The following is a 24,450-nucleotide window of genomic DNA, read 5'->3' on the forward strand; positions in this document are numbered from 1 at the left end:
TTTTGTAAACAAAAAACTGCACCGTTCGACCCTCTAATGTGATAAACTCGGTTACAGGTAACTCTTGTGACGTAATGATATATAGCATCTGACGCGAATATGGGTTTTACCGCGTACGTAAAAAATACGTAGTATTTCTTGTAGTTAGACAGGGATGCATGCATTTATTTGCTGGTTTCGGCATTACTTTTACCATAGATTTTGTGCTGAAGTTTGAAACCTTTGGTGACGATGACTGACAAGCTGTGCCATATGCATTCAGACAGTTCTGTTAACCATAGTTATTGATATCTTCATCAATAAAGTCATGAGAATCAAGGTATCAATATAGCTAAAGGTGCCTTACTCACAACTCTCTTTCGTTACGTCTATTTACGTATAAATGGTTCGAATGTGTGCGTAAGAAATTACGTTATGATTCTAGAACACGGTTTCGAACGCATCGAACATTCGAACGCTTGTTCAAATGTAGAGCTCCATTTGTTGAAAATGGCGCAGGGCCGGACCGACCAGGATGGGGGTCGACTACCGACCCTATCTGGAACCAATCCGGCCCATCCAAATGACCGCCCGGAGGAGAAGAGAAAGCTACTGAGGACTTACATTTACCCTATGACAAACGCGTCCCGGGTTTGGGAATCGATCGTCGCAATAACATGCGTGGCAACGGCTTGCATTATCACTTTCAAAGTAGCGTTCGACTCAAGCCACAAAGAGCTGTGGATTCTCATGTACCTCTTCGACGCTTTGTACCTGGTGGACATCGTACTACAGTTTTTCTACGTGTACTTTGACTACGGCGTTCCAGTGACCGATCTTAAGCTCATCAGACGGCGGTACATCAGACGGACGTTTGTTATCGACCTGCTTTCCCTTCTGCCGATAGAACTGATTGCCTTCGCAGTTCCAGGGCAGTCTTTTTGGAGAACGATGACAATGTTTCAACTAAATCGTCTTCTGAGGATGTATAGAGTCCAGACTTTCTTTGGTAAGTCACAATGCTAGTGAGTTTCTTTACTTTTCTTTCCTTTTTGCAATCTCTAATTGTTGTTATTCAACTTAAACAAATCCGACAGATCGTCTATCACAAACGTCTTTCATGTTTCTCTTCCTACAGACATGTTGGAGATGGAGCTCGGGTGAACACGGTGTACGTTCGCACCTTGAAGTACACGGCGGTGTCCTGGCTGTGTCTGCACGTGATGGCATGCGGGTGGTTCGCGCTGGGATGCACGGGCAAACACTGGGGCATCGAGCCAGAGTGCGCCCACCAAGGATGGACAGAGTCGACTGACCGTATGTACTATTGTGTAGATAAAGGGCCCGTTTGACTAGTGAACTTTTGACTAGCCGTTATTTTATGCAGCTAGGTCGTAGACTCGTAGGTGTGACGTGACAAACGTATCCAGCCTTGGCGCAGTGCGCATCTGAGAACCATCTGTAAGCCCATGTCACGCATTCAGAACTTCCCCCCCGACCTTGGTCCCGACCATTCCCCAACCAAGGTCGGTACTATCATGGTTGGGAGTAGTCTGGAAGCCATTCTCAGATTCTAGCTCCAACTCGCTCCTCTGATCACATTTAAGCAGAAAATAATTTTCAAAATTTATAATCGGCTGCTGCTGCAAACGGCTTTTTTAAAGACGTTTAGGTAACTTTACCAATTCCGAACCACAGAAAACTTTGCTCACGACTAAATTCCAACCCATGTGATGGATCCATTCTCGGTCTGCATCAAATCAAAGTCATTATTGTTTCGGTGCCTTTGCCACGGAGAAATGTACATTGTATTGTCTATTTTTGGCACAGGTGCGGAGCTGGTCTTCCCGAACAACAATACCGCCTACGAATATGTAATTTCCGTCTATTGGGCCACGGCGACGTCCACATCTACAGGGTAGGTACCGGCTATGTGTGGCATCCATTTTACACTCATGGCTGATCGCCCAACGAATTTTATTGATAAAACAGCCTGGAAATAGGGTCTGAATCGTGTCGTGTAGTTGTAGGTTTGACTCACAACAGTAATTAATCAATGGAAGGCCAAAGAGGCACACGTCATACTAGCATCGTGTTGCAGCCTCTTAATGCATAGTGAAATTATTTTTGTTTAGTCTATCGTTAAGAAATAGTTCCTAAATATGAATCATTTCGAGGAGAGAAAATTGAAGAAACAATGAAAAGTAATGGGCTGTTTCGATCTCTTCATTTTCTGGCAGATACGGTGATGTTCACGCCAAAGAGTTGAGTGAAAAGGCGTACTCTATCGCAGCTATGCTGGCAGGAGTGGCCGTGTTCTTCGGCATGATTCTCGGCGGCATGACCTCAATGCTGACAAATATGGACTCCCAGCGTGCTCGGTTCACACATCGCCTGGACACCATCAAACAATATCTGGTATGTGTTACACGAACATTTTCACATATTGCGAGTCTACACTCGGAACTCGAATGAATTCTTTCATGAATGGCTGCATCAACGGTTGCCATATAAATGATACTCGTACGCTGCCCACAGAGAGAGCACGGACAAGCATTTGCCAATAGACCGATCACACTTACCCCGACAACGTCATGCTTCTACCATGCATTCCTTCCCCTGGCCAGGCCCTTACAAAGGAGCTTACTAGGAGGCCTAATCAGCTAAGGAGATTGCGTAACGCGGGCTAAATAGCGCTTAAACGAGACATAACGTACGAGTACAAGTAAACTTGTAAGCACCGTCTGTGCCCTAACATGACAACGGTGCACTGTTCCAAGCTATAGAATATGAATCTACTTTAAATTCTCTGTTGCTCCATTCTGTTTGATTTAAGATTGAAGAGGACATCCCCGAGACACAGCAGCGTCAGATTATGAATTACTACAACTACTTCTGGATTCGGAAGAGAGGCGTCCAGAGCGAGGGAATCTTCGACATCCTTCCCTTCACTTTCCGCGCCGAGATCTCCTTCCAGACTAATAAGGGCATCTTAGACAAGGCAAGATGGTTATTACCTCCATGACATATCATGGGGGTTATATTTTCAGTTGCGTGATTCTGTCTGTTAGTCAACAAAATAACTCAAGAACGGCTGGATGGATCGGTTTCATACTTGGTGTGTCGGTAGGGTGTGGCGAAACCTGGAATGATTCCTGAAAGTCAATGTTACTTATGCTGAGGTCACATTTCCAAACCGGGGCCCGGCCGGGCAGGCCTATGGGACGAAAAATGTGGTATAAAAGAAAACGAAGGAAAGTTGGAAGAATCAATAATGGAACTATTTACGTATATTCGTGATGAAGATTGTTGATTTTTCGTTAATCCAAACAGCCCGACCGGGCTCCGGTTTGGAAATGTGACCTCAGCATTAACCGGGTCATTAAAATGACGAAACTACTTATGTATAGAGAAAAACAACACCACTGTAACAAAAATGGCACCGTCTCTATCTCACTTCCCCTCTCTCTCCCCTTCAATTCATTTCAATGACTAACTGGAAATCTACTCCTCTTGCCATCTTCCAGACTCAGTTCTTTGCCCATCACAACGTGGGCTTCTTGCGCATGCTCACTCTGGTTCTGAAGCCGACCCTGTGCCTGCCCAGTCAAGTGATCGCTGTCCGGGGAGACTCGGCAAGCCAGATGTGTTTTGTACACAGAGGGGAAATTGAGGTGAAGCTGGTTTACAGCCTAAGTTAATGACAGCCCTGCTCTTACCTGTTTGCTACATGGTACATGGTAACAGACAGGCCTGACAATAATTGGTCCATATCCTAACACGCATAAATCAACAAGATTAGGATGTTCCCAATTATATCCTGACTTCAAGCTTCTAGAGGCCTTTCCAGTGGAAGGGCTGTTAGAAGTGTGATCAGACAACCATATATGATACAGGGAAGAAAATGAAGTCACATAGGCCGAAGTGAAAAAACGCAGCATTGTGGAGTGACTGTGGTCGTAGTAGAAGAAATCCTAACGTCAATTTACGATTTGGGAAGATACAAAACAGCACACATCATGTCGCTATACCAAGGGGTACTTTGTTTCGGCTCTTACCTGTTTGCTACCGTTATAAGGCGTATCATACAGCTAATATATCTTAACTAACTTAGAAGCTTAGGTATATACGTGAATACGTTGTTTCGTTTTACTTTGTAAAAGTAGCAGTATAGTTAGGTCTAGGCTATCTGTCATGTATAGCTGTCTACTGCAAATGCAATACAATAAGTACACAACACCTAGGGAGAGCAGTTTTGTATGACACAAGGTATAATTGCTAATTTCTGTGGAAAGTGAATCTCCATGTAGTGTAGTTATCAAATATAGATGGTTCTGGGAGGTGTATGCTGTACAATGTATGTGCTTCTATACTTACCTTGGAATGACGCTACTGTGCTTGCATTTATTCCAGGTGATTTCCGAAGAGGACACGCCCATTGCTTCCTTCAAACATGGAAAGGTATTCGGTGAGGTAGGTGTGGGGATGTACCCAGTTCTTGGTGGAATGTTAGCCTAGAGTCCAGCCTTGTTAGCTTTAGTCCGCTTCCCAAGATCCACTTCCCCTACAACTATCTTGGTGAGCGGACTCAAGTAAGCAAGGCTGGACTCCAGTTTACTGGAATGTACAAATGCATAAATGTTGGTAAACGTTGGTACAAAATTGAAGGTTTGAATAAACTGTTATTGTGTAAACTACGTGACTCATGCCCTGTAATTTCTTAATTGTGTTCGTACGAAAGGGGAACACTACAAAGGACTTGTTCCCTATCAAATCCTGTGATCCCATCTTCTACAGCTTAGCTTGATATTCAACGTCCCTCGCACAGCCACCATTCGCGCCGCCACTCACTGTGACCTGATGGTACTGGAGAAAAAAGACCTTCACATCATTCTCAATCACTACCCTGAAGGTAGGGGGAACTTTTATCATTTTCGTTGGATCTGTAAAATCTTCTCCACTAAAAATGTGTTTCATATGTTTGTCCTGTCAATTTCTTTTCATTATAAGTAGTCAGTCAAAGATTCGAGAAGCTAGAAATCTTAAAGCATATTTGTCAAACATTTTTTCTAACATTTTGGCACCAATGTGTCTTGTCAATGATAGCAAAAGGATATATCCCTTTTATCACAACGACCTTTTGAGAGGGCACATATCCCTACTGTCCATAGTGGTGCATGCACTGTTTCAAGTTTAAGCTGTCATGGTTTTCTGCCCATGTCTTTCAGTGATGAAGCGCCTTCACGAGATGGCTCAACAGCGCTTCAACTCGCCCGACTCCCCCCTTGCTGGGCTGGTGGATGTGGGGACGAGCTCAGACGGCATGTTCGGACATCTGACCCCAACAGGAGCTCCAGATGACGCAAATGGTAGTATGGCGATAATGTTCATGGATCGTTGTGAAAAAATCAAAAGTTGAACTCATCGGACGTTTTGACTGACTGTTTTCTTCAGCTATCTGTCCCAATCGCTCAGGGACTTTTGCAAAGGGGTAAAGTCGGTATCGCCCTTCCCCATGGATCGTTGTTTTGTGCATATAGTATATGTGTTTCGTAAGGTTTGCTATGCAGTACTTACCGTCAATATAAAGTGGACTTGTTTTATAATTATATTTTCAAACGCGCAAATCACAACCAAGGGAACCTTAACCATTATTTGGAGAACACTTCTTTCCATCCCGTGACGATTGAATTCGATTTCCCCTAATAGCATAACGTAAGATAAAAAGTATCTCGACTTAAATTTTAGCGTTCTCTTGTACTTTTAGCCCAACTTGAAAAATCTCCAGTGTCCAACCGCAGGGCCTCTGCCCTCAGACGATGGTCCACCTTTGACAAGAGGAAGCCATCTATGGACCCAATGACTGGTCACCGAGATTCCATCATGGTCAGTAATAGCAGCATCCCGTGTAAGGCGTTGTAGAATTTTGACGTCGTGCCCATTTTATAAGCTAGCTAGGCTGTAAAAAAATACCGGCGAAGATCTAAGGCAGTATTTTCGGTAATAGCTGAATTTTACGATACATGTACGACTATCTTAAAATAATTTTCAACCGCCAATCGTGGGCCGAGGGTGACAAGTCGTACATCGTCATCTGCCGTTTCAATTGCATGTTTGTTATTCGCAGCTCAAAGGCCGCTCAGATCTAACGCAGAGCATACTCGGTGCACTTTACGTATGTAGCGTTATGGGCGCCTGCTGAATCTAACGTAATGCGTAGACGCTCTTTTCCTGAATCTAGCATAGAGCGTTGATAAGTATCCCCCATACAGGCCCCTGGTCATGGCGAACAGTTAGAAAGCGACTACATGACTGGCTCCTCAACAGCTGGGATGGCTATTGAGGACAGCCTGGGGGAATCAAAGATGTCTGCTCACTTGGGAAGTCGTCTCAGCACGGACTCACGCGCACGGGGTAGTGGGCCAAGGAAGTCCATCATGCTCAGCCAATCAGTGGAGCTTCTTAATGCAAACTTCGGGCCGCTAGTGGAAGAGGGAGAAACATGCGCCGTGAGTTCACACATTTACATCAATACTACTTACTAGGTTTGTCATTGAGGGTTTGGATATTTGTATGCCATTGAAATCCGTCCCCAATAAGTTTTAGTATTGTAAATACATGAATTAAACAGAGATGATTGTTACATCTCATAACGTCTATCCCTTATGCTTAGGTCACAATTCAAGAAAGGGGCCCGCTCGGCGCGTGTTCGGCGTGTTTTTTGGCACTACCGAACGGGACCTGGACGGAGACCGGCGGGCTTCCCGACGGCTGCCGGCCTATTTTTGGCCCCGCGTGGTCGCCGAATCGATTTTAACTCAGAGTTAAAAACACTTCGGGCCCCGTTCGGCGACATACGCCGTAACCTCACTGCCCGGGACCCGTCGGGCGGCCGAACAGGCACCTGCCTAAGATTATGACGTCACATGTGCTGATCAGTGCATCAGATGGTCAGGAAAAGGGGGTTATAGGGAGCATATATAAACTCCTGCCTCAGACTACGTCGCACAGTTCACCACGTGTGTGTTACATCGTGTACTTGTGTGTGTTACACCTTGTATTTGTGTGTCAGAATGTCGAAGGGCAAGGGAAAACAGCCGGCACGGCTCTCTTGCCAACTTCATAAAACAGATCATAACAGGAATAGAATGTGTCTGACATTATCTCTTGTTACATCATATGCCTTCGTAATAAAATGGAATCAGAAGTTATTGGCATTTATTTCCAGTCCAAATTTCAACAGAAGTAACGATATTCAGTTTTATTGCCCAATAGCAAGGAGTTGCCACGGCACACTTCCTGCGTCACTGCTGAAGTACTTCCTGCGTCACTGTTGAAGTACTTTCGAAAGTAGGCCCTCGGTTACTTTTGCGACGCACCAGTTCTGCCTGCCTCTCTTCTTCAGCTACCAATGCCAGAAGACCTACATGTAGGTTGTCACCAATCTCAATCTCAGACGGGCTTGTAAGTTGTTTGCAGGTTGCACTGAACGCTGCATCGCCAACTTCAGTCTACTCTTTACTTGACGTGTACTCTTTACTTGAAGTGAACGGTAGCAGGCAGTGCAGCGTTTATATATGTACCTGCTCAAAAACACGAGAGGAGCCCGTCGGGATCCCGCCAGGAACCCGCCAGGGACATGACAGCTGCCCGGCCGAACTGTAAGAGCCGGTCGGCACCCTACCACACGCCGCACGGGTCAAGACGGGCGACTGACCGGGCACCGGACGGGTCCCTGACAGAAACCGGCCGCAAAAGTTTATGAATATTAATGAGAGTCGCCGGCCGGAGCACAAGCAGGCCCCGACAGGGAGCCGTAAAGGATCATAATTGTGACCCTGACAGTACGGCGCACGCTCGGCGTCATGACGCCGGCCGGCGTCTACGCCGAGGACATGCCGAACGGGCGCCGTTTCAAATGTGACCTAAGCATTAGCCCCTAACATTTGAACGAAGGGCCACCACAGAAGATATGATAATCACCATTTTTCTCCACCCTTCTCGCTTTTCTGTCACTTAGTGCCGTGTCTGTCATTCGAATTCTCTCATATTATCCTCCCATGTTTCCGTTGCCTCCCCGGACTGTTGCTTGGATTATAGTTTTGGCTAGTCCCGTTGACTGTGACACGTGACCATGCCACTTAATTTTTCATTTACTTGAAAACGTTAACGTTATCGCTGTTAGGTGGTCGTAAATGAACCTATGTACTGTTTTACGTTCTTCATCACTGTTGAATGGCCACCATAACTTTCAGATAATACACTAGTCCGTGGCGTACATATTTCCTCAATGAAGCTGAGGCCATTTGACTGTCGGAGTTAGCTATGTCCTTGTCTATGTTTTCCCATAAAACTATACTGCCATTAGTTCTTTATTTTTGTGCTTTGTCCATACAGTGGTGCAGATTGAAGTACATTGCCGTGGTTGACTGGCTGGCGTCTCACGTGCTCGATCCAACGTCCATTTTCTGCCGCTTCTGGGAAATCTTCATCATCATCATGACCTTTGCAGTCTGCCTAAGCCATAGTTACTTCGCCGCCTTCTATGTCACCAGGTATCTGATGTTGTCAGTTCAAATACAACAGACGAAACACAGAGTGCTGCTGTTGTTAACAGTGTTTTTAAACGATGCTTAAATGTCAAACCCGCAGGAGCAGTTGCTACGCTACGTATGTACGTAAGGGGGTAAGGTTTATTAAGTGTGTATTGTTTCTGTTTGTGTGTGTTCATACAGCTTAGTTACAGCACGTGGGTGGGGGATTCCCTAACCACAGACCACAAATGTCAGACAGCAAGAAATTCACGGAAAAAAATATTTCACGGAGGTATGAAATTGCAGATTTGTTGTCTTGACTGTGTGTCGATTGTACCCGCCATCGATCCCGATGTGATGATTAGACAATAGACGATGTGTTTACGTAACTTGTTCGCAGGGCAGGCCCCAATGTCGTCTGGGGCTTGGGCACTTCAGGGTTCATCGTCTCGTACTTGATGGACGTGCCGCTGGTGCTGGATTTGTTCATCAGACTGAGAACTGGAATCTTCACACCGAACGGTGAGATCACGAAGCACTACCTTCTCTCCAGATGACAAGTACTTTCAACTGTTACACTAGGAGTCGATGTCGAACAAACTGTTTAATCTCGTAGGTCGTGTGCATGACGTGATGTTAACATTTCAGGTGCTCGCCGGTGAGAAGTTTATACCACATGGTGTCTTCTTCATATTTTCCGCAGGAATTCTGACAGATTGGGAATGTATCAGGACGCATTATGTCCGGAGCTGGTGTTTCGTAATGGACCTGTGTAGTATCCTGCCGCTCGAGCTCTTCGCCTTGGCATCACATCACCGTGGTACAGTCCGGCTTGGACTAGTCGCCTGTCTCAAGCTAAACAGACTCATCAAGTTCTATCAGGTCAGGCTTAACATCACCCCCTTCTACATGTACGAGTACATTGTCGTCGACAATTTAGCTATGGGCAAACGGCCTGACTCTGAGTCCCTGTCACGTATTGATCGAGGGCCTTCTTACGACTTTTCTCCCGTCCACTACTTAATCAAGGTCGTCCCTTGGTTAGGAGTAGACTAGCTCCAGTTCGCTCCTCTGGTCGCTTCCAACCAGACTATGATTTTCCCGTCTCTTATTTTTCAAATGTTCAATATGTATAGTCCAGACTTAGCCTGGGTACCATCCCCAGTAGTATATTCGCAAACTCTATAACTGGGTCTGGACTTGCACACATATAAAACGATTGGTCATGACGTCACGTAATGAGCTAGCCCGAGCAGCGGGGCTTCATTTGATTGGCTGAGCCTCAGAGGCGACGGCCAATGGCGCACCTGCATTATTCAAGTGATGTTTGTTGTTTTGTAAACGCAGATCTTCGCGCGAGTGTTCCTTTTCTCGGTGCGTTCTTTTTTTTACCGGTAGGACGCCCAAAACATCACGAACGAAATTATTCAATGCATCTTTTTGCTCATTTTTGAGCGACGATATTCCGTCTAAATCGTCCAAAACGGACGTGATTGCGAGGTCAACATCAACCTCCGTGAGCTGAGCGGCTTGTGCGTCAGCCATGTTGATGATTTATCGCGGAAAGACTGACTACGGCTATATCATGTGCGCTTTAGCGTTCGGTTCGCCGTCGGACATGTTGATGATAAGGCGTTCGGACGTTCGAACGGACGCTAACGTCGCCGTTCGGACATCCGAACAGCCCTTACCTAATATGTACACACCCAAAAAAGGGCTTAGACGAGTAGGACCAATCAGCGCGCTCGTTCAAAATCTGAACGAATATTTAGACTCCAGACGCTACATATGTGTGCAAGTCCAGACCCAGTTATAGAGTTTGCGAATATACTACTGGGGATGGTACCCAGGCTAGTCCAGACTATGTCAGACTCAAAGATACGTAGGCAACCTGGCCGACCAGTTTCCAACCACAGATGACCTTGCTTACGACTAGCTCCCAACCATGGTCTAGGGAAGGTCCGGAGCCGGCTACAATGTTTACAGGGGTTTAAAAAAAAGGCCCGACATTTGCTCTTATCTTAACCAATTCATTCACTTACTCTTTATCATATATTGGAATCGTAGAGGTTGATTACTCATTACATGTTAACATCATTTTGTTAGGTTTCACGCTAGCGCGCTATGCTATGCAATAGAAGTAAATAATCCATTACATCCCACCACAAACCTTACCGAGCATTAAACTGCCGATCTTCAGATCCCGAAGTTCTTCAACAAGATAGAAGAGTCACTGCACATGGGCATCCTGCTGACGCGGTCCATCAAGTTATTCACCTACATCATCCTGTTCACGCACTGGTGTTCCTGCCTGCTGTATGCCCAGTCCTGTCCGGGATTCAGCACTGACCCGGAGGAATGGTTCGTACCGTGGAGTCCTCGGTCACATCAGTCGTACGATAGTCGTACGATCGCAAAATGAGTGCATTTTTGGAAGAGTTACACATGTGTCGTACAAAGTTGTCATGGAAAATGCTGTCTTAGATCCATGTCGGCGGTTGGCTCTGTCACAGCCTACGACATCGAAATAGTACGACAACTGTACGATAGGGGGTGGTGTACGTACTCCAGAGTACAGGCAACGTGCAGAAAAAGGAAAGCGTTATTTCTTGGACAGTAATCCACTATTATTCGACCTATCTGTTAATCAATCTGTTTTACAATCAGCACTAATCACTTTCTAAGCGCTTCGTGGCCCCCAATGCGGTTTTAGTTCTCCCCTACATATGTTATGTGTTGTAGCTGGCATGTGACTTGTTATTGGTTTGCGTGTCTCTGTAGGTGTGTGGAAGGCAGTTGGGTGGACAGCCAAGGTCTTGCAGTCAAGGGAATGTCTATGCATCATTACTGGGTTAGCTTCTACTTCACTACAGCAACAATGACAAGCACAGGTTTGTTTGTTTGTTTGTTTGTTTGTTTGTTTGTTTTGCATAATCGGTAAATCACCTTGGTTTGGACTACAGGAGCAGACTGTAAAGTTTGGACTACTCACGCCGGGATGGACCCCTTTAACGTGCTCGAGGTGTGACTGTCCTCAAACACGGGAACTCCGGCTTTGCCCCCTCTACTTTACGCCCCATGATAGAGAAAACTCCTTAACCAAAGCTAGGTCCAAACGTATTCATTTTCATCTGAGCCAAGCGAAAATAAATAGGCATTTAGTGCCTTTTCCAGGTGCAGAGCAGCCAGAGCCTTCAGTCAGCAACTCTAACTACAGATTATTTTGCCGCCTAAGGTTACGGAGACATCGTACCGACCACTACCACCGGCCGTGTCCTGTCCATGGTGGTGATGGTGGTAGGACTGCTGCTGTGTGGATACTGTGTCAGCACGCTGGCGGCTACATTGGCGAACACGGATGCTGCCAGGTAAGTTAGCCTACGTCACGCAATCTGTCAGGGGTTGATTGGGACTCCTCCACGAGAGCTTGTGGCCATACACCTCTAAGTCGACAGAGTAGCAACTGGTACATGGTAACAGACAGACCTGACAATAATTGGTCCATATCCTAACACGCATAAATCAACAAGATTAGGATGTTCCCAATTATATCCTGACTTCAAGCTTCTAGAGGCCTTTCCAGTGGAAGGGCTGTTAGAAGTGTGATCAGACAACCATATATGATCCGTTGTGGGTTCCAAAAATGTATCATGTAAAGGCAACAGAGAAGAAAATGAAGTCACATAGGCCGAAGTGAAAAAAACCCGCAGCATTATGGAGTGACTGTGGTCGGAGTAGAAGAAATCCTAACGTCAATTTACGATTTGGGAAGATACAAAACAGCACACATCATGTCGCTATACCAAGGGGTACTTTGTTTCGGCTACAGGGTTGAGTACCAGGGAAGGCTGACAGCAGTAAGACAATTCATGAAGGACCATGGGATATGTCCGAACTTACGGCGTCGCGTCGTCAACTACATGGTTCTGATGTGGCGAAAGCTCAGGTACATGAAGGTTTTAGTTCTGTGGTATAGGCGGAAAGTTAGGCTGCCTCCTGCCTTCTTACAGTTGTCACTGAAAAATTATATTTTCGGTAGCTTGTGCATGCGACTTTGTGCTGTCTCTTATTTGTTTGTCGTTTAACAGCATAATTCCTAAATAACGGATTAGTATGTGTAGATCTTAACTGCATTGAGTCGTATTTCTTTCTCACCGGTTAAGCCAGCTTGGCGTCTTCAATAGACTGATCCCACGACCAGACACACCCACCAGCACTAAAACACAGAGAAAGCAAAATATTTGCATAAATATTTGACGTGACATGCAGTCGACGTCACTCTCTCATTGGTCGAAATGCCAATTGTCATTTTATCATTGGCTGAACTGTTAATTGAATTGTGATGGACAGTCAGGATTTGTCTGTTCCAGAGGCGAGAGCGTGGCAGGGTCCATGGGTCTCATGCACGACATGCCGCTCGCGTTACAACAGGACGTCGCATTCGAAGAGGCGAGAGAAGTCTTGGAACAGGTGAAGCATTTCCTTAACCATGAATGCAAACTATGGGCCGCTGGCATAGCTAGTCCCACCCCCGCCTTATAACGTACTACTTAGTAAATGTGTTGTTAAAGTTGTAACTTGGCTCGCAGTGGATCATATGCTGCTTTAACATCTTTAAAAAGTATGACATTTCCCCCAGGTCCCACTATTTCAACAGACAGATCCTCACTTTCTGCGAGAGTTGGCAGTTCGCACACGCGCTGTGCTGTATGCACCTGGTGACGTGATTGTGTATTCTGGAGACATCACCCGGGACCTACACATGATTCGGAAGGGGCACTGTGAGGTATCAGTCTTGTGACATTGTGTCTTGTGAGCATGGTTTCAATTCCACAGAACTAAGGCTTTAATCGCCGCCTATGTAATGCTATTCTTATTGTCATGGTGCGATGCAAAATTATGTGATAGTATAACGTTCCAAGAATTGAACAACAAATTGTTTAGGGGACAGTCACCGGAGCAAATGGAATGCTAACTGATAAACAGTAATAATCCCCAAGCTGTGCCACCCCGATCGTTCGTCTTGTTGAAATAACTATTTCCTCTATCAAAACACAGATACTGACGGATGACCTGGCCGAAACCATAGGTCTGATGGGCCCTGGTCAGTACTTCGGACACCTGTCGCTGCTCTTCGGTGATCAACAACCGGACACGATCAGGTCTAAGACATATGTCGAGATGATCATCTTGACCAGAGATGACTTGGATGATGTGCTGTCCCTGTATCCAATCGTTGAAAAGTATGTAAAAGATGAGTTATAGATAAGAAATCATGATTCACGGTGAAACGTAACTGTTACGCCGGGTTCCATATTATAACACTACTAGTACTTTTTGTGTTTTCCAATTGGCAGGCTCCCACGGAATTCTGCTCATTGTACGTTGAATGATAGGTTAAACGGTAGTCAATCTTTTCAAGGCAATTTCACGACCTGTCGAAAATGGACGACTTCCACGAAGCACTACGGCAGAGTAAGCCGAGGGAAAAGGGCCCACCCAAGGCACGGATCAGGGCCTACAGCCAGATCGCGTCCATGGCCGACGGCAAGCAACTGGACATGCTCTTCCTCCCAAATCTTCAACGCAAGAAGTCGGCACGTGTGTTCAAGACCCACCCAGATGCGCCGGAGAAAGACCAAGAGTACTTGGAACCATTCCGCCGGGCAAGTAAACCGGTCCGCATCCTGTCCAAGGTGCTAATGAAGTAAGAACTTTCCCTTCGTCTATCCTCGATCGACTTAAGCTATGTCCTACATTCCTCTACTGTTGACAGTCTTTAATATTGATTGTTTAAATGTTATCTCTTGATATGAAGTTTCAGTTATGTTTGTTTGCAACGCAGTAGTTTTGCAAAGTCTGCATAAGACCGTACTGGTTTATCCACTCACACAAGTTGGCAGGGACCCCTACTCTTTTCAACAACATCCCGTTTCTAATCTTCGTTACACTTCCTCCCTCGCGGCTGATTAAAATTGAAGATGACACTGACTTATCTGGCATTGTAAATTAATGCAATGCCCTGTAATCAATGTTGTCCTGTATTCGTCTTCTGCGTTGGTGGCGGCATATAAGTTGATGTAGTTTGAGTGTGCTGTCGCCATGTCTAGTCATGAAATGTTGGAATATAAAAAACATTTAATGCCCTTTTCAGACGTACCTACATGACCTCCGGGACGTGGTTTCGGGTATGGATAGCCATGCGCCAGGTCATGGCAGCCGTCTCCACCTTCACCTACCCCCTGCAAGCCGCCTTTCTGCGCGAGTCTTGGGCTTTATTCGGCTTCAACATCGGCCTGGACGTCTGCAACTTTGTGGACATGTAAGTCCTCGGACTGTCCATTGCAATTAGCAGCAGACCAACCAATAAGAGGTTGGCTGCATATGTCCGTCAATTTGAAAATATTTTGCAATTTCTACCTTTTGACGGAGGTAGCAACAATGAATACTACTTACTAGTAATTTGCTGCATATCATGGCCTACAATAGGACAGTAAGAGAAAGACAGATTTTACCTCTTGTAGAGCAGAGTTGGATGGCTAGCGCTAGACCAAGTTTTGTTTCACTTTTGCACATTCTGGCCAATCAAAGAAAGCAAAACTATTTTTTAAGAAACGACACGAAAGCTTCAATGATGGATTATATTTGTTTATGGGTTATTATTATTATGAGTATTAGCATAATAAGAGTGCCTTCACAGTTATTTATAAAAGCAGACTTCTCTCATAATTATTAGATATTAGCAACAATGCAACTTCCTCATATGTACAAGTTGCCATACATTGTTCCTGCTACAAGTGTCGTGCAATAAAGTTCTTCCTTTTCTATTTTGCCATCGTCAAGTTACCTCAAGTTGCACGCAGCCTTCTACAATGACGACCACGTGATGGTGACACATCCTCTGGAGACTGCCAGGCATTACATCAAGACCACCTTTCTCATGGACATCATCGCCAGTTTCCCGATTGACCTGCTGGTCTTTAAATTCATCACCCACGTACGCAAATGTTCCCTATACCAACTTAATTCTCAAGTCTTCACCAGACTTTTTAAAAAACTTCCTATGATGAATTTGCTGACATCTTGCCCATTTGTTTCATTTTTGTGTTCTTGTGGCTTTTATTTCAACTGGTGGTGCCTGGCGTCAAAATAAGTTTTATAACGTCACCACACATTGTCGTTGCATCTTTGTCCATATTAATGAAAAAAATAGTTGCTGACATCAAGACCATTACCATTTTCACTTACGCACAATTTTGGTCGTGTTGAGCAGATTGATTGTCAGACGTAGTTTTGGAATATCAACCTGGCTTAAATCAAAACCATACTAGTATTCATTTGTTAGACTAGCCACGTTTGTTACATGATACCAACATTACGTACAGTCACTCTCATCTTTACTTGGATTTTCTATCATACCGTTTCTTCGTGTGGAATGCTGGATCGTCGTGATTCATGACAATATGTTAATATATCGTTCACAGTGGGACTATGCAGACTTTATGGCAATATTAGGCATTTTGAGGTTGAACCGTGTCCTGATAGCCTACAACCTAATTCTGGCCTTTGACTACTTGGAGTCAAACGTGGAGAAGGAAACTGGTCTAATCAGGTATATCACTTTTAATGAATAAACTTGTGACCTTGAATTTGTTGTGGCAAACGACAAACAATGAAACAACGAACAACAGAATATCTTACTTGCCTGTTTCCAAAAACTAACCACTGCTATTTGTTTTGGACAATGTAGTAAATACACCCACTTGTTTTCCGCTTGCTAGAGAGGGGAAGTTCCTCTTGTACTCACTTATCTTCACACACTGGACCACGTGTGCCGTCTGGGTGATGGGCTGTCCTCCCTTCCTGTCGACACCTTGTGTGGAGGGGAACTGGATCGCTCGTTCGTTGGTAGACGAACACGACTTTACATCCGAGGACACTGGCAAAATGTACGCCAGTAGTATGTACTGGGCCTGCGCCACGGCACTCAACGTCGGCTATGGAGACCTGCACGCCAGTTTAGACAAGGATTATGAGGTTGGTAGCTGAGCTCAGCAAAATACTGCTGTCGGTTCTAATTCCACATTTCTGTCTCACACCGCTTTTCATTTCATGCCCCAGCAATGTTGTTTACAATCCATCAGAGAAGACATTAGGCAAAAAAAAAAACATCAGACCGTTTGCTCTGCTGAGATTGTAATTTGCCAAAGATGAATCGCATTTTGAGCCAAAGAAAAAGATAGCAGATTATCCACAGATAACATATACAAATTGTCTCCTTTTGGGCAGATGGTGGTGATGGGCCTGCTGCAGATCGTTGGGATTGTGTTTTATGGCTATGTCATCGCCAGCGTAGCGGCCAGCTTAGCCAATGCGGCAGCTCAGCGCGCCCGCTACCAGGAGAGACTAAGGATTATCTTTGCCTTCTTGAAGGTAAACTCACGAGTCACAACTTTATCGTATCCGTTAGGCCCCCATTCTACTTAGTGGCGCTCTCACGGCGCTCTGAATTGGCCAGAGCGCGGAGAGAGCGTAGCCTGGGTGCCATCCCCAGTAGTATTCGCCCGCTAGCTTACACATGTCCGTCAAGTCTTTGCTATTCTTTCTAGGAGGTAGGCGGTACTGTGGGATCGGGCCATGTTTCAACCTCCGTCATACGGTCAATGTTTGGCATCTTCTTGGTACTCAAACTGGTGTTTATTCTCTGAAAATTTATGCTATTTTTTCCATATCGCAGATATAATCCGATTTTTTTTCATCCCAGTGCTATGGTGTGGATGAACGTCTTCAGCAACGCGTTGACCAGCACTACGAGTACATGTGGATTCGAACGCGTGGAATTACGGCCGCTACCATGTTCCAGGATCTACCGTTTGCTCTAGAGGCTGACGTGACATTTACGCTATATCAGAGGATCATCGGTTTGTATCAATTTTCCGTGCAGGCTCCTTACTTACTCTGGTGTCTTCTCACATCCATGTACGGAGGTTTTGTATTTGGAGCCTCTGTTTGTTCGGGTATATGTCCGTAGTTGTTTAAAAACATTAGAGTGACTGGGGGTGTAACCACAGATGGGAATGACGGTAAATTCAGCGCTGGTAGAATTGACTGCTGACAGACGTATACCGTTCAATTCCAAACTGATGATTAATCATTCTCGACGCCTTGACTTGCAGACAAAGTTCCGATCTTTCACGGAATGGACGTCGGTTTCGAGAAGATGGTGTCGCTATACTTCAGACCAACGTTTATACTAGAGGGCGAGCCGATTGTCCGGAAGAACGACATCCCAACCGAGGTGGGCGTGATTTAATTGGCGCTAATTTTTCTATCCTTCTTCTTCCTGTTCCAACTTACCTTAACCTTACACCTCTTGTAGATCGGTGGTGTCATATTTCTGCAACTTGATGGCTTAGATGATGACTATACAGTAGTCTACATTTGTTTATCTTTGACAGATGTTCTTCGTACACCGCGGAGAGGTGGAGAGAGTAGCTCAGGATGAGGATGACTCCACCGGGCGAGCCGTGTGCACAGCTGGTCCCGGCAGTTTCTTCGGTCACATGCATGTCGCCCTGAATGAACCCTGGGAATTCACTGTCAGGTACGTTGAATAAGATTAAACATCCAGGTAAACGATATCCATAGACTTTTCAAACTCTACTACCGTGATAAAATACGGAGATTTCAGTACTTCCAGACTACCCTTCGCTCCAAACTCAGATCATCAACTACTCAGAAACAACCCCTAGCAGCCTACATCGAAATTACATTGTGCCTGCTGTTTGCAAGTGGACAAATCAAGAACCTGTTGCTCATTTCCAAACTTAGGGCTAAATCTAACTGCGACCTGTACATCCTGACAAGAGACGATCTTCTGGACGTGTTGCGCCACTACCCTTCGCTCCATACCCAGATCATCAAGCGCACAGAATTAATCAGGCAAGAAACCGGCAAGGAAGAATCGTGGGATTACAGTGAGCAAGATGCGAAGAACTACCAGAGCGATGGACAAGGTTACCCCACGGATAAGACAGGTAAACATAATCTTTATCCCAGAAAGCGAGTGGTTTTACTTACATGTGTACTTTATGAGACTGGCGCATGTGATCAAGACATAATAATAAAAGTCCGACATGGTGTCCGAGTACCCGCTTGATATAAAAAAAATCAAGTTGTACGTTCGTGTGTCCCGGCTTTGTATAAATTCGATGTCCTGTGAAAAATTGTGAAGAAATTCGATGCCCTATCAAAGTAAACTCTTGTGTCTTGTCGAACTCGAATTCAAAGCCTTCGCTGTATCATTGGACCAATGTATTGTACCAACACAACAAGTCTACCAACAGGGTATTTGTTTCACTGCCTAGGAGATGTCGCCGTTGACATAGAACCGATGGAATACGAGGTGACGGTGTCTGTCTCAAAGCCAATCTTCCTGCGCCCATTCATGTGCATTTGGGGCAGACTCCGTCGCTGGAACCGTTTCGTGATCGACGGTCAGGGTATCGGGGCAAGGCTCTACTGGCATCTGAATGCCTTTATGCTCGTCGTTTCCCTTTGGCTACTGTCTTGGGAGGTAAGACGTACAGCCCTATGTACATATATGTGAAAATATTAGTACCCACCATTGCTTACCACACCCATAACACCACAGTCTACAGCATGCAGTGACACCTGGCAGCAGTGCGGTGCTAGTCAATATTGCATTGAGGAAATAGAGGGTCACCGATGTGTAAGCTTGTAAATTCAATTAGTTGTGAATAAAGAACTTTTTATATACTACCTTTTTGAATAAACCCATATTTAACAAAACGTTAATCAGTTCATTTCCTATGTTTTAATTTCGCACTACTCTGGATTTTCACATGGAGCAGGTGTTTTGGGTCTGAAGTTTTGACATTTCGTTACAGGCAGGGTTTCAAAGTCACGACTGGGTGAGCATCATGCTGACCTACCTGTGTGACGCCTTCTTCTACATTGAGGTATATACTTATTAGAGAGATTAAGACATTGCATAGTAGAGCTGGAGGATATTTTCATTTAGCTTTAGATGGCGTTTTTGTGTGTGAATCGAATAACACAACTAGTCTCTATTAGCGGACTCCATCATCTTACCTGTCTGTTTGGCAATTCTACACTTTCCAGTCACAGTATGGCTATGAACCGTTCGCTTCCTACGTAGATGCACGATGACGTGATACACATGACGTAAGTCATTGCAGTTGTAGTTATTTATATCAGGTGCATGTATAGCGTGGCAAGTTAATCGTGTGGAGGGATCAGTTGATGAGTTGATTTTTGCGCTAAAAGGGAAACACAACCTGTTTTCCAGATCTGGCTGAAGTTCCACATCAGTTACATGGACGAGCATGGCAATATGGAGACCGATTACGACCAGATCTTCAACCACTACTTTTACGATAGAAACGGCTTTTTGGTGGACGCCATTGCAGCCCTTCCGGTGGATATATTCGCCCTTGCCGCTCCCGCCCATAAGCGGATGATTGTCCTATCTTTCCTGCGCCTCTGGCATCTCCTGCGTGGTATCCGCGGGATGCAGTACTTCACCGAGCTGAGCACAGACCTCCGGGTCAAGTAGGTTTTTTATGGGTTAGGTTCGAATCAGTTCCTCGAGATGATGATAGCCATAAATATTATTATATATATATTATTACTGTAAACAGAACCAATCACCTGATCATCACTATTGCATCCCTTGCCAAGCCATTCGTCAAAATGGAATAATGAAATGACTTCGTGTAAATTTGGAAAGCATCTGCAGTGTTACCTACATTATTACTTAGAGCACAAAGACCATGACTCCTTTTGATTGGTTCCTCACCTGTCAATCACGCAGCGCCTTGATGGCTCGACTGTACCAGTCCTGTGTGGAGGTTCTGCTCGTTATTCACCTGCTGTCCTGTTTCTGGTACGTCACCGCTTGCCCCCTGGGAAAATGTCAGAAGAACACTTGGGTCTACGACATGCGTAAGTTCTGGTCATTTTTCTTCATATCCGTTTGTTGCTAAATGTCCCACCCCCTTCGACCGAGTTTTATCACATAGACCCTGTCCAAGTCGAATTGGATAACGTTATACATGTATATATATGCTATTGATTTTAGCTTGTGTATATAATGTTTTTGCTGTCAATTCCTGTAATATCATTTCATCAATTCAGCCTTTGGGCTGCGACTGTTGTGATATAGGTGATTTACGTCATAATAAACCATTCTATATATAACATTATAATATTTCGCCCTCTGACGTCTCTGATGAACGCTGTCGCCCGTGTGAAGGAATATGTAAAGGCATTCGCTACAATGTATCCTTTTGTACTTTACAGAGATGCATGCTGGTGGTGAAGAAGAGGAACATCACGGAGAGGAGGAAGAAGGAGGAGGAGGAGGATCCTCATGGGGAGGGCGGTCCAGCTGAAACACCGCCGGCCATATATGCCTACGTGTCCACGGTGTATTGGACAGTTGCTACAATGACATCAACTGGCTACGGAGACATCCACGCATTTACTCCAGTAGAGATGAGTATGTGATTTGAATCAATTATTTGTGTACACAACGTCAACGAAAAGACTACACAATTGGCAACTACATCTAAAATCTTTTAACTGTCTGCATTGATGTTGACCACGATTACGGGATGGGGATTCGGCCGGGGACTGTGTCGCTTACGGCAATAGCTCAGTGTTAGACTCACTCTCAGATTCACATCGCTGACAGCCGATATTTCAACAGTTTTCTCCGCCGTGGTGATGGTGTTTGGCAAGCTGATGTTTGGGTTTGTTCTCGGCAACATCGCGTCAACCTTGTCCAATGCCGAAGCTTTCAAAGTCTCCTTTGAAGAAAACTTGAAGGCTACAAAGGTATGTCCCGGCAAATGGATATATTCAGTACATGCACTACGAAATGAATTGATCCGTGGCATGTATACATGTTTACTGAAATGAAAACAATACATAAGAATGTCGTACAAGTATCTACCTACTATACTGGCAGGTGAATCGAAATGGCCATGATGAATGAAAAGTTCCTGACCGACCACCAAGAAATAAGGACTGCCCTTGTTGATACTAGTAGTCTCTTCTCGTGATTTGCCGTACTTTAACAAGTTAAGGTGCTCTGCTTTTGTACACAGGAACACATGAAGGATCAGGACGTTCCCCAGGACCTCCGTCAGAAGGTGGTTCAGTACTATGACTACATCTGGCTACGGAACAGGTGCGTCCGATTTCCAGTAGTCACGTGTGTTCTAGTTATAACTGTGTACTTACTCGATCCCAACAGACCCAACCAACTCCGCCAAAATGCAAAATGCACCAAAGTGATAAACATAAAATGTTTGCCGGAAATGCAGCCACTCTCGAGCTCTCATTGGTCGAACCGCTTATTGCCATGATACCATTGGTGGATTGTTAGGAATGGTCTATTCTCCATGTAGGTATTACTAACGAGATACGGGTCGTACGTGCGTCTGGAATGTGTGCATTTACAGTACAGTACTTAAACCCATGATCGTATATCGTTTTCTCAGGGGAGTGGACGTATCAACGCTGTTCCTCGAAGCTCCAAGATGTCTCCAGGAGGACATATCCTACAGCATGACAAAGACATATTTAGACAGAGTACGTTTTATATATGTTTAAACATGGAACTATTGTTTAATTACCGTTCGGTAAATTGAATCATCTGATCTTGTACTCTAATGAATGTATTATTCCCACGCGTTGAAAAAGTACCTTTGAATTTGGTGGCAGCAGTGTGGAAACAGTATGACTTCGTCGTGAATAAAAACATTGCTTTCTACTCTATACACCGACAGTCCCCACTTTTACATGGATTACCAGAAAGCTTCCTGAAGAGCCTGTCTACCCGGCTGAGGCTTCTCTTCTTCTTACCTGGGAACTACGTACTGCACCGAGGAGACATGGGAGCTGAGATGTACATTATCTTTCGAGGGGAGGTCAGTATCAGCCTGATATACAGTCTTTAGTTTGTGTTTTCTATTCGCTGTGGAGGGGACAAACGCTGTTCAACTGGGGGCTGGTCCGGCCATGCTATCACAAACAGGGGATAGTCGTGCATGTGTTGTGCAAATGATGTGCCGTGTTAATACAAAGTAAAGATATATGAGGATGGTTGGTTCTGTAACAGCCTGCCTTGAAATTCTTACGAGATCAAAATCGTACGACAACATACGGCGAATGTGACCGAGCCGTAAAGCTGTTTTTTTTTCATAAAAGTGACATTTCCAAATATTTAAGTGAGACATCATTTCAGCTGCTACTAGTATGTTGTAATCAAGTGATGTGTTAACCACCAATATCTGCCCAGGTTGAAAGCGGATATACCAAGCCTGATGGTGACTTTGCTGTGGAGGCCGTGATGAGCGAGGGGAAAGTCTTCGGTGAGATGAGTCTTACCTACAGCCTGCCGCGCCGAAGATCTGTTCGCGCGAAGAAGCACACGGACATCTTCGCTCTTAACAGAAGGGTAAGAACAAACTGACATGGCTTCATGAAGAGCTGTTGTTGTCTGTTGACGAATGATTATGACCGACAAATACTGAGAAAACATTTCGATCCGCCTTTTCTATCGGTTATTAGTACATTACCCCATCCTAGAATATTTAAGACTATGAATCTAGGGCAGCAGCCTTCTTGTCTTGACTATGCTTCAACTTTACATTCTAGGATCTCATGGAACTATTAGAAGACTACCCAAAGGTAAAATACGAGATCGAACAGCGCTCCGTCATCATGTTCGGACACCTGGGTGCTCCACGTCTCAAAGATAAGGAGCGTCGCTCTAGCTCCCTGTCCGCACGGAAGTCTAGTACATCCGGCTCCGGTACTGGCCTGAAACCGGGAAACTCCGGCAGTGCACTGATCAACAGACCTCGGTCACCAGGAGTGCAAGCTAAACGGGTCTTAGACCAGGCACTAGGGATCTAGATACCATAGCGTATCTGTTCATATAATATTCTGACCAAAAATTGCCATGCTAATGTATTTGACTCAGCGTTTTGTTCAATTGATGTTCACGGATGACACGTTTTTCGTCTTGATTATATTATATCTCCTTCATTGTATCATAAGTATACAGTTCGGAACCCAGGTTAGCCTATCTCAAACAATCCAATGTGTAGCCTCACTGTTTAGCACCCTACATGTATAATCCGGCTTTTATTACACTCCTATAGCTTTTTGTCAACTCTGTGTCGAATTCTCCCTCAGTTTTGATAATAGAGAAATGCTATAACATATGCTTCACACGAGTATGGCAGACTGTATTGAATACATAACTTGACAGACAAAATGTTTGTGAACTCCGTCCTCTCTACTGCTAAGTCTGATGACACGGTTCATCCAAGTGTTGTTTCCAAATGTTGTTCTCGTACCAGTCCGTGTGAACAAAATAAGACACAAGTGGACAAAATTTTGGACTAATCATAAAGATATGTAAATTGCATCTGGAAGATGACATTTTTGACAATTAACTACTGGAAAATTGGGACAACTTGTAAATACTCTTGTTTTAGCAAAAATCAGTATCATCGACAAACCCTACTACAAAGATAACAATAGTTTACCATTGAGAAGAACGTTGGTCACATGCGTATATATAATATACAAATGACTGGCCAACCTTGCTTAGGTAAAGGTACAGGTCCGGCACATGTACCTAAATTAGTTGTATGTTTGTTACATCTGTGACGACAAGTCTTATTCAACCAGTCGTCGCCTGGTGTTTTTCACAAAGTATAGCTCCTTTAAAAATTTATAATATAAATGTGTAGCGGAGTGGCTTGCAGGCGCTCAGCCTTTGAGTATGACCATGTCATTTAGGTGGGTGCAGTACTACTAGTAAAAAAACATCCTGCTGTGCAATTGAACGTGTCCAATGACGGGCTCTCAACAA

The 24,450-nt window shown here is 44.8% G+C and overlaps 1 protein-coding gene across 1 annotated transcript; it reads left to right on the plus strand.

The window, feature by feature from the left end:
* Positions 1–91: 91 nt before the first annotated feature.
* LOC109475496 lies at positions 92–24,189 on the plus strand. The gene is given in 44 exon segments (XM_019776127.1): positions 92–988; positions 1,118–1,138; positions 1,141–1,296; positions 1,810–1,897; positions 2,220–2,397; positions 2,816–2,980; positions 3,507–3,653; positions 4,393–4,452; positions 4,777–4,891; positions 5,208–5,348; positions 5,747–5,865; positions 6,252–6,488; positions 8,377–8,534; positions 8,914–9,035; positions 9,217–9,395; positions 10,714–10,874; positions 11,295–11,404; positions 11,749–11,881; positions 12,343–12,459; positions 12,884–12,983; positions 13,153–13,299; positions 13,572–13,756; positions 13,936–14,220; positions 14,668–14,835; positions 15,357–15,510; positions 15,998–16,125; positions 16,295–16,550; positions 16,803–16,946; positions 17,278–17,434; positions 17,690–17,811; positions 17,972–18,117; positions 18,345–18,550; positions 18,881–19,089; positions 19,424–19,495; positions 19,846–20,108; positions 20,371–20,501; positions 20,859–20,907; positions 20,909–21,057; positions 21,268–21,395; positions 21,668–21,750; positions 22,064–22,154; positions 22,352–22,492; positions 22,864–23,022; positions 23,223–24,189. Coding segments are annotated over 44 exon segments (6,915 nt in total). The 5' UTR covers positions 92–414; the 3' UTR covers positions 23,484–24,189.
* The last annotated feature ends 261 nt before the right edge of the window (positions 24,190–24,450 follow it).

The sequence above is a fragment of the Branchiostoma belcheri genome, unplaced genomic scaffold (assembly GCF_001625305.1).
Source record: "Branchiostoma belcheri isolate BF01 breed outbred unplaced genomic scaffold, Haploidv18h27 scaffold34, whole genome shotgun sequence".
Lineage (NCBI taxonomy): Eukaryota > Metazoa > Chordata > Leptocardii > Amphioxiformes > Branchiostomatidae > Branchiostoma > Branchiostoma belcheri.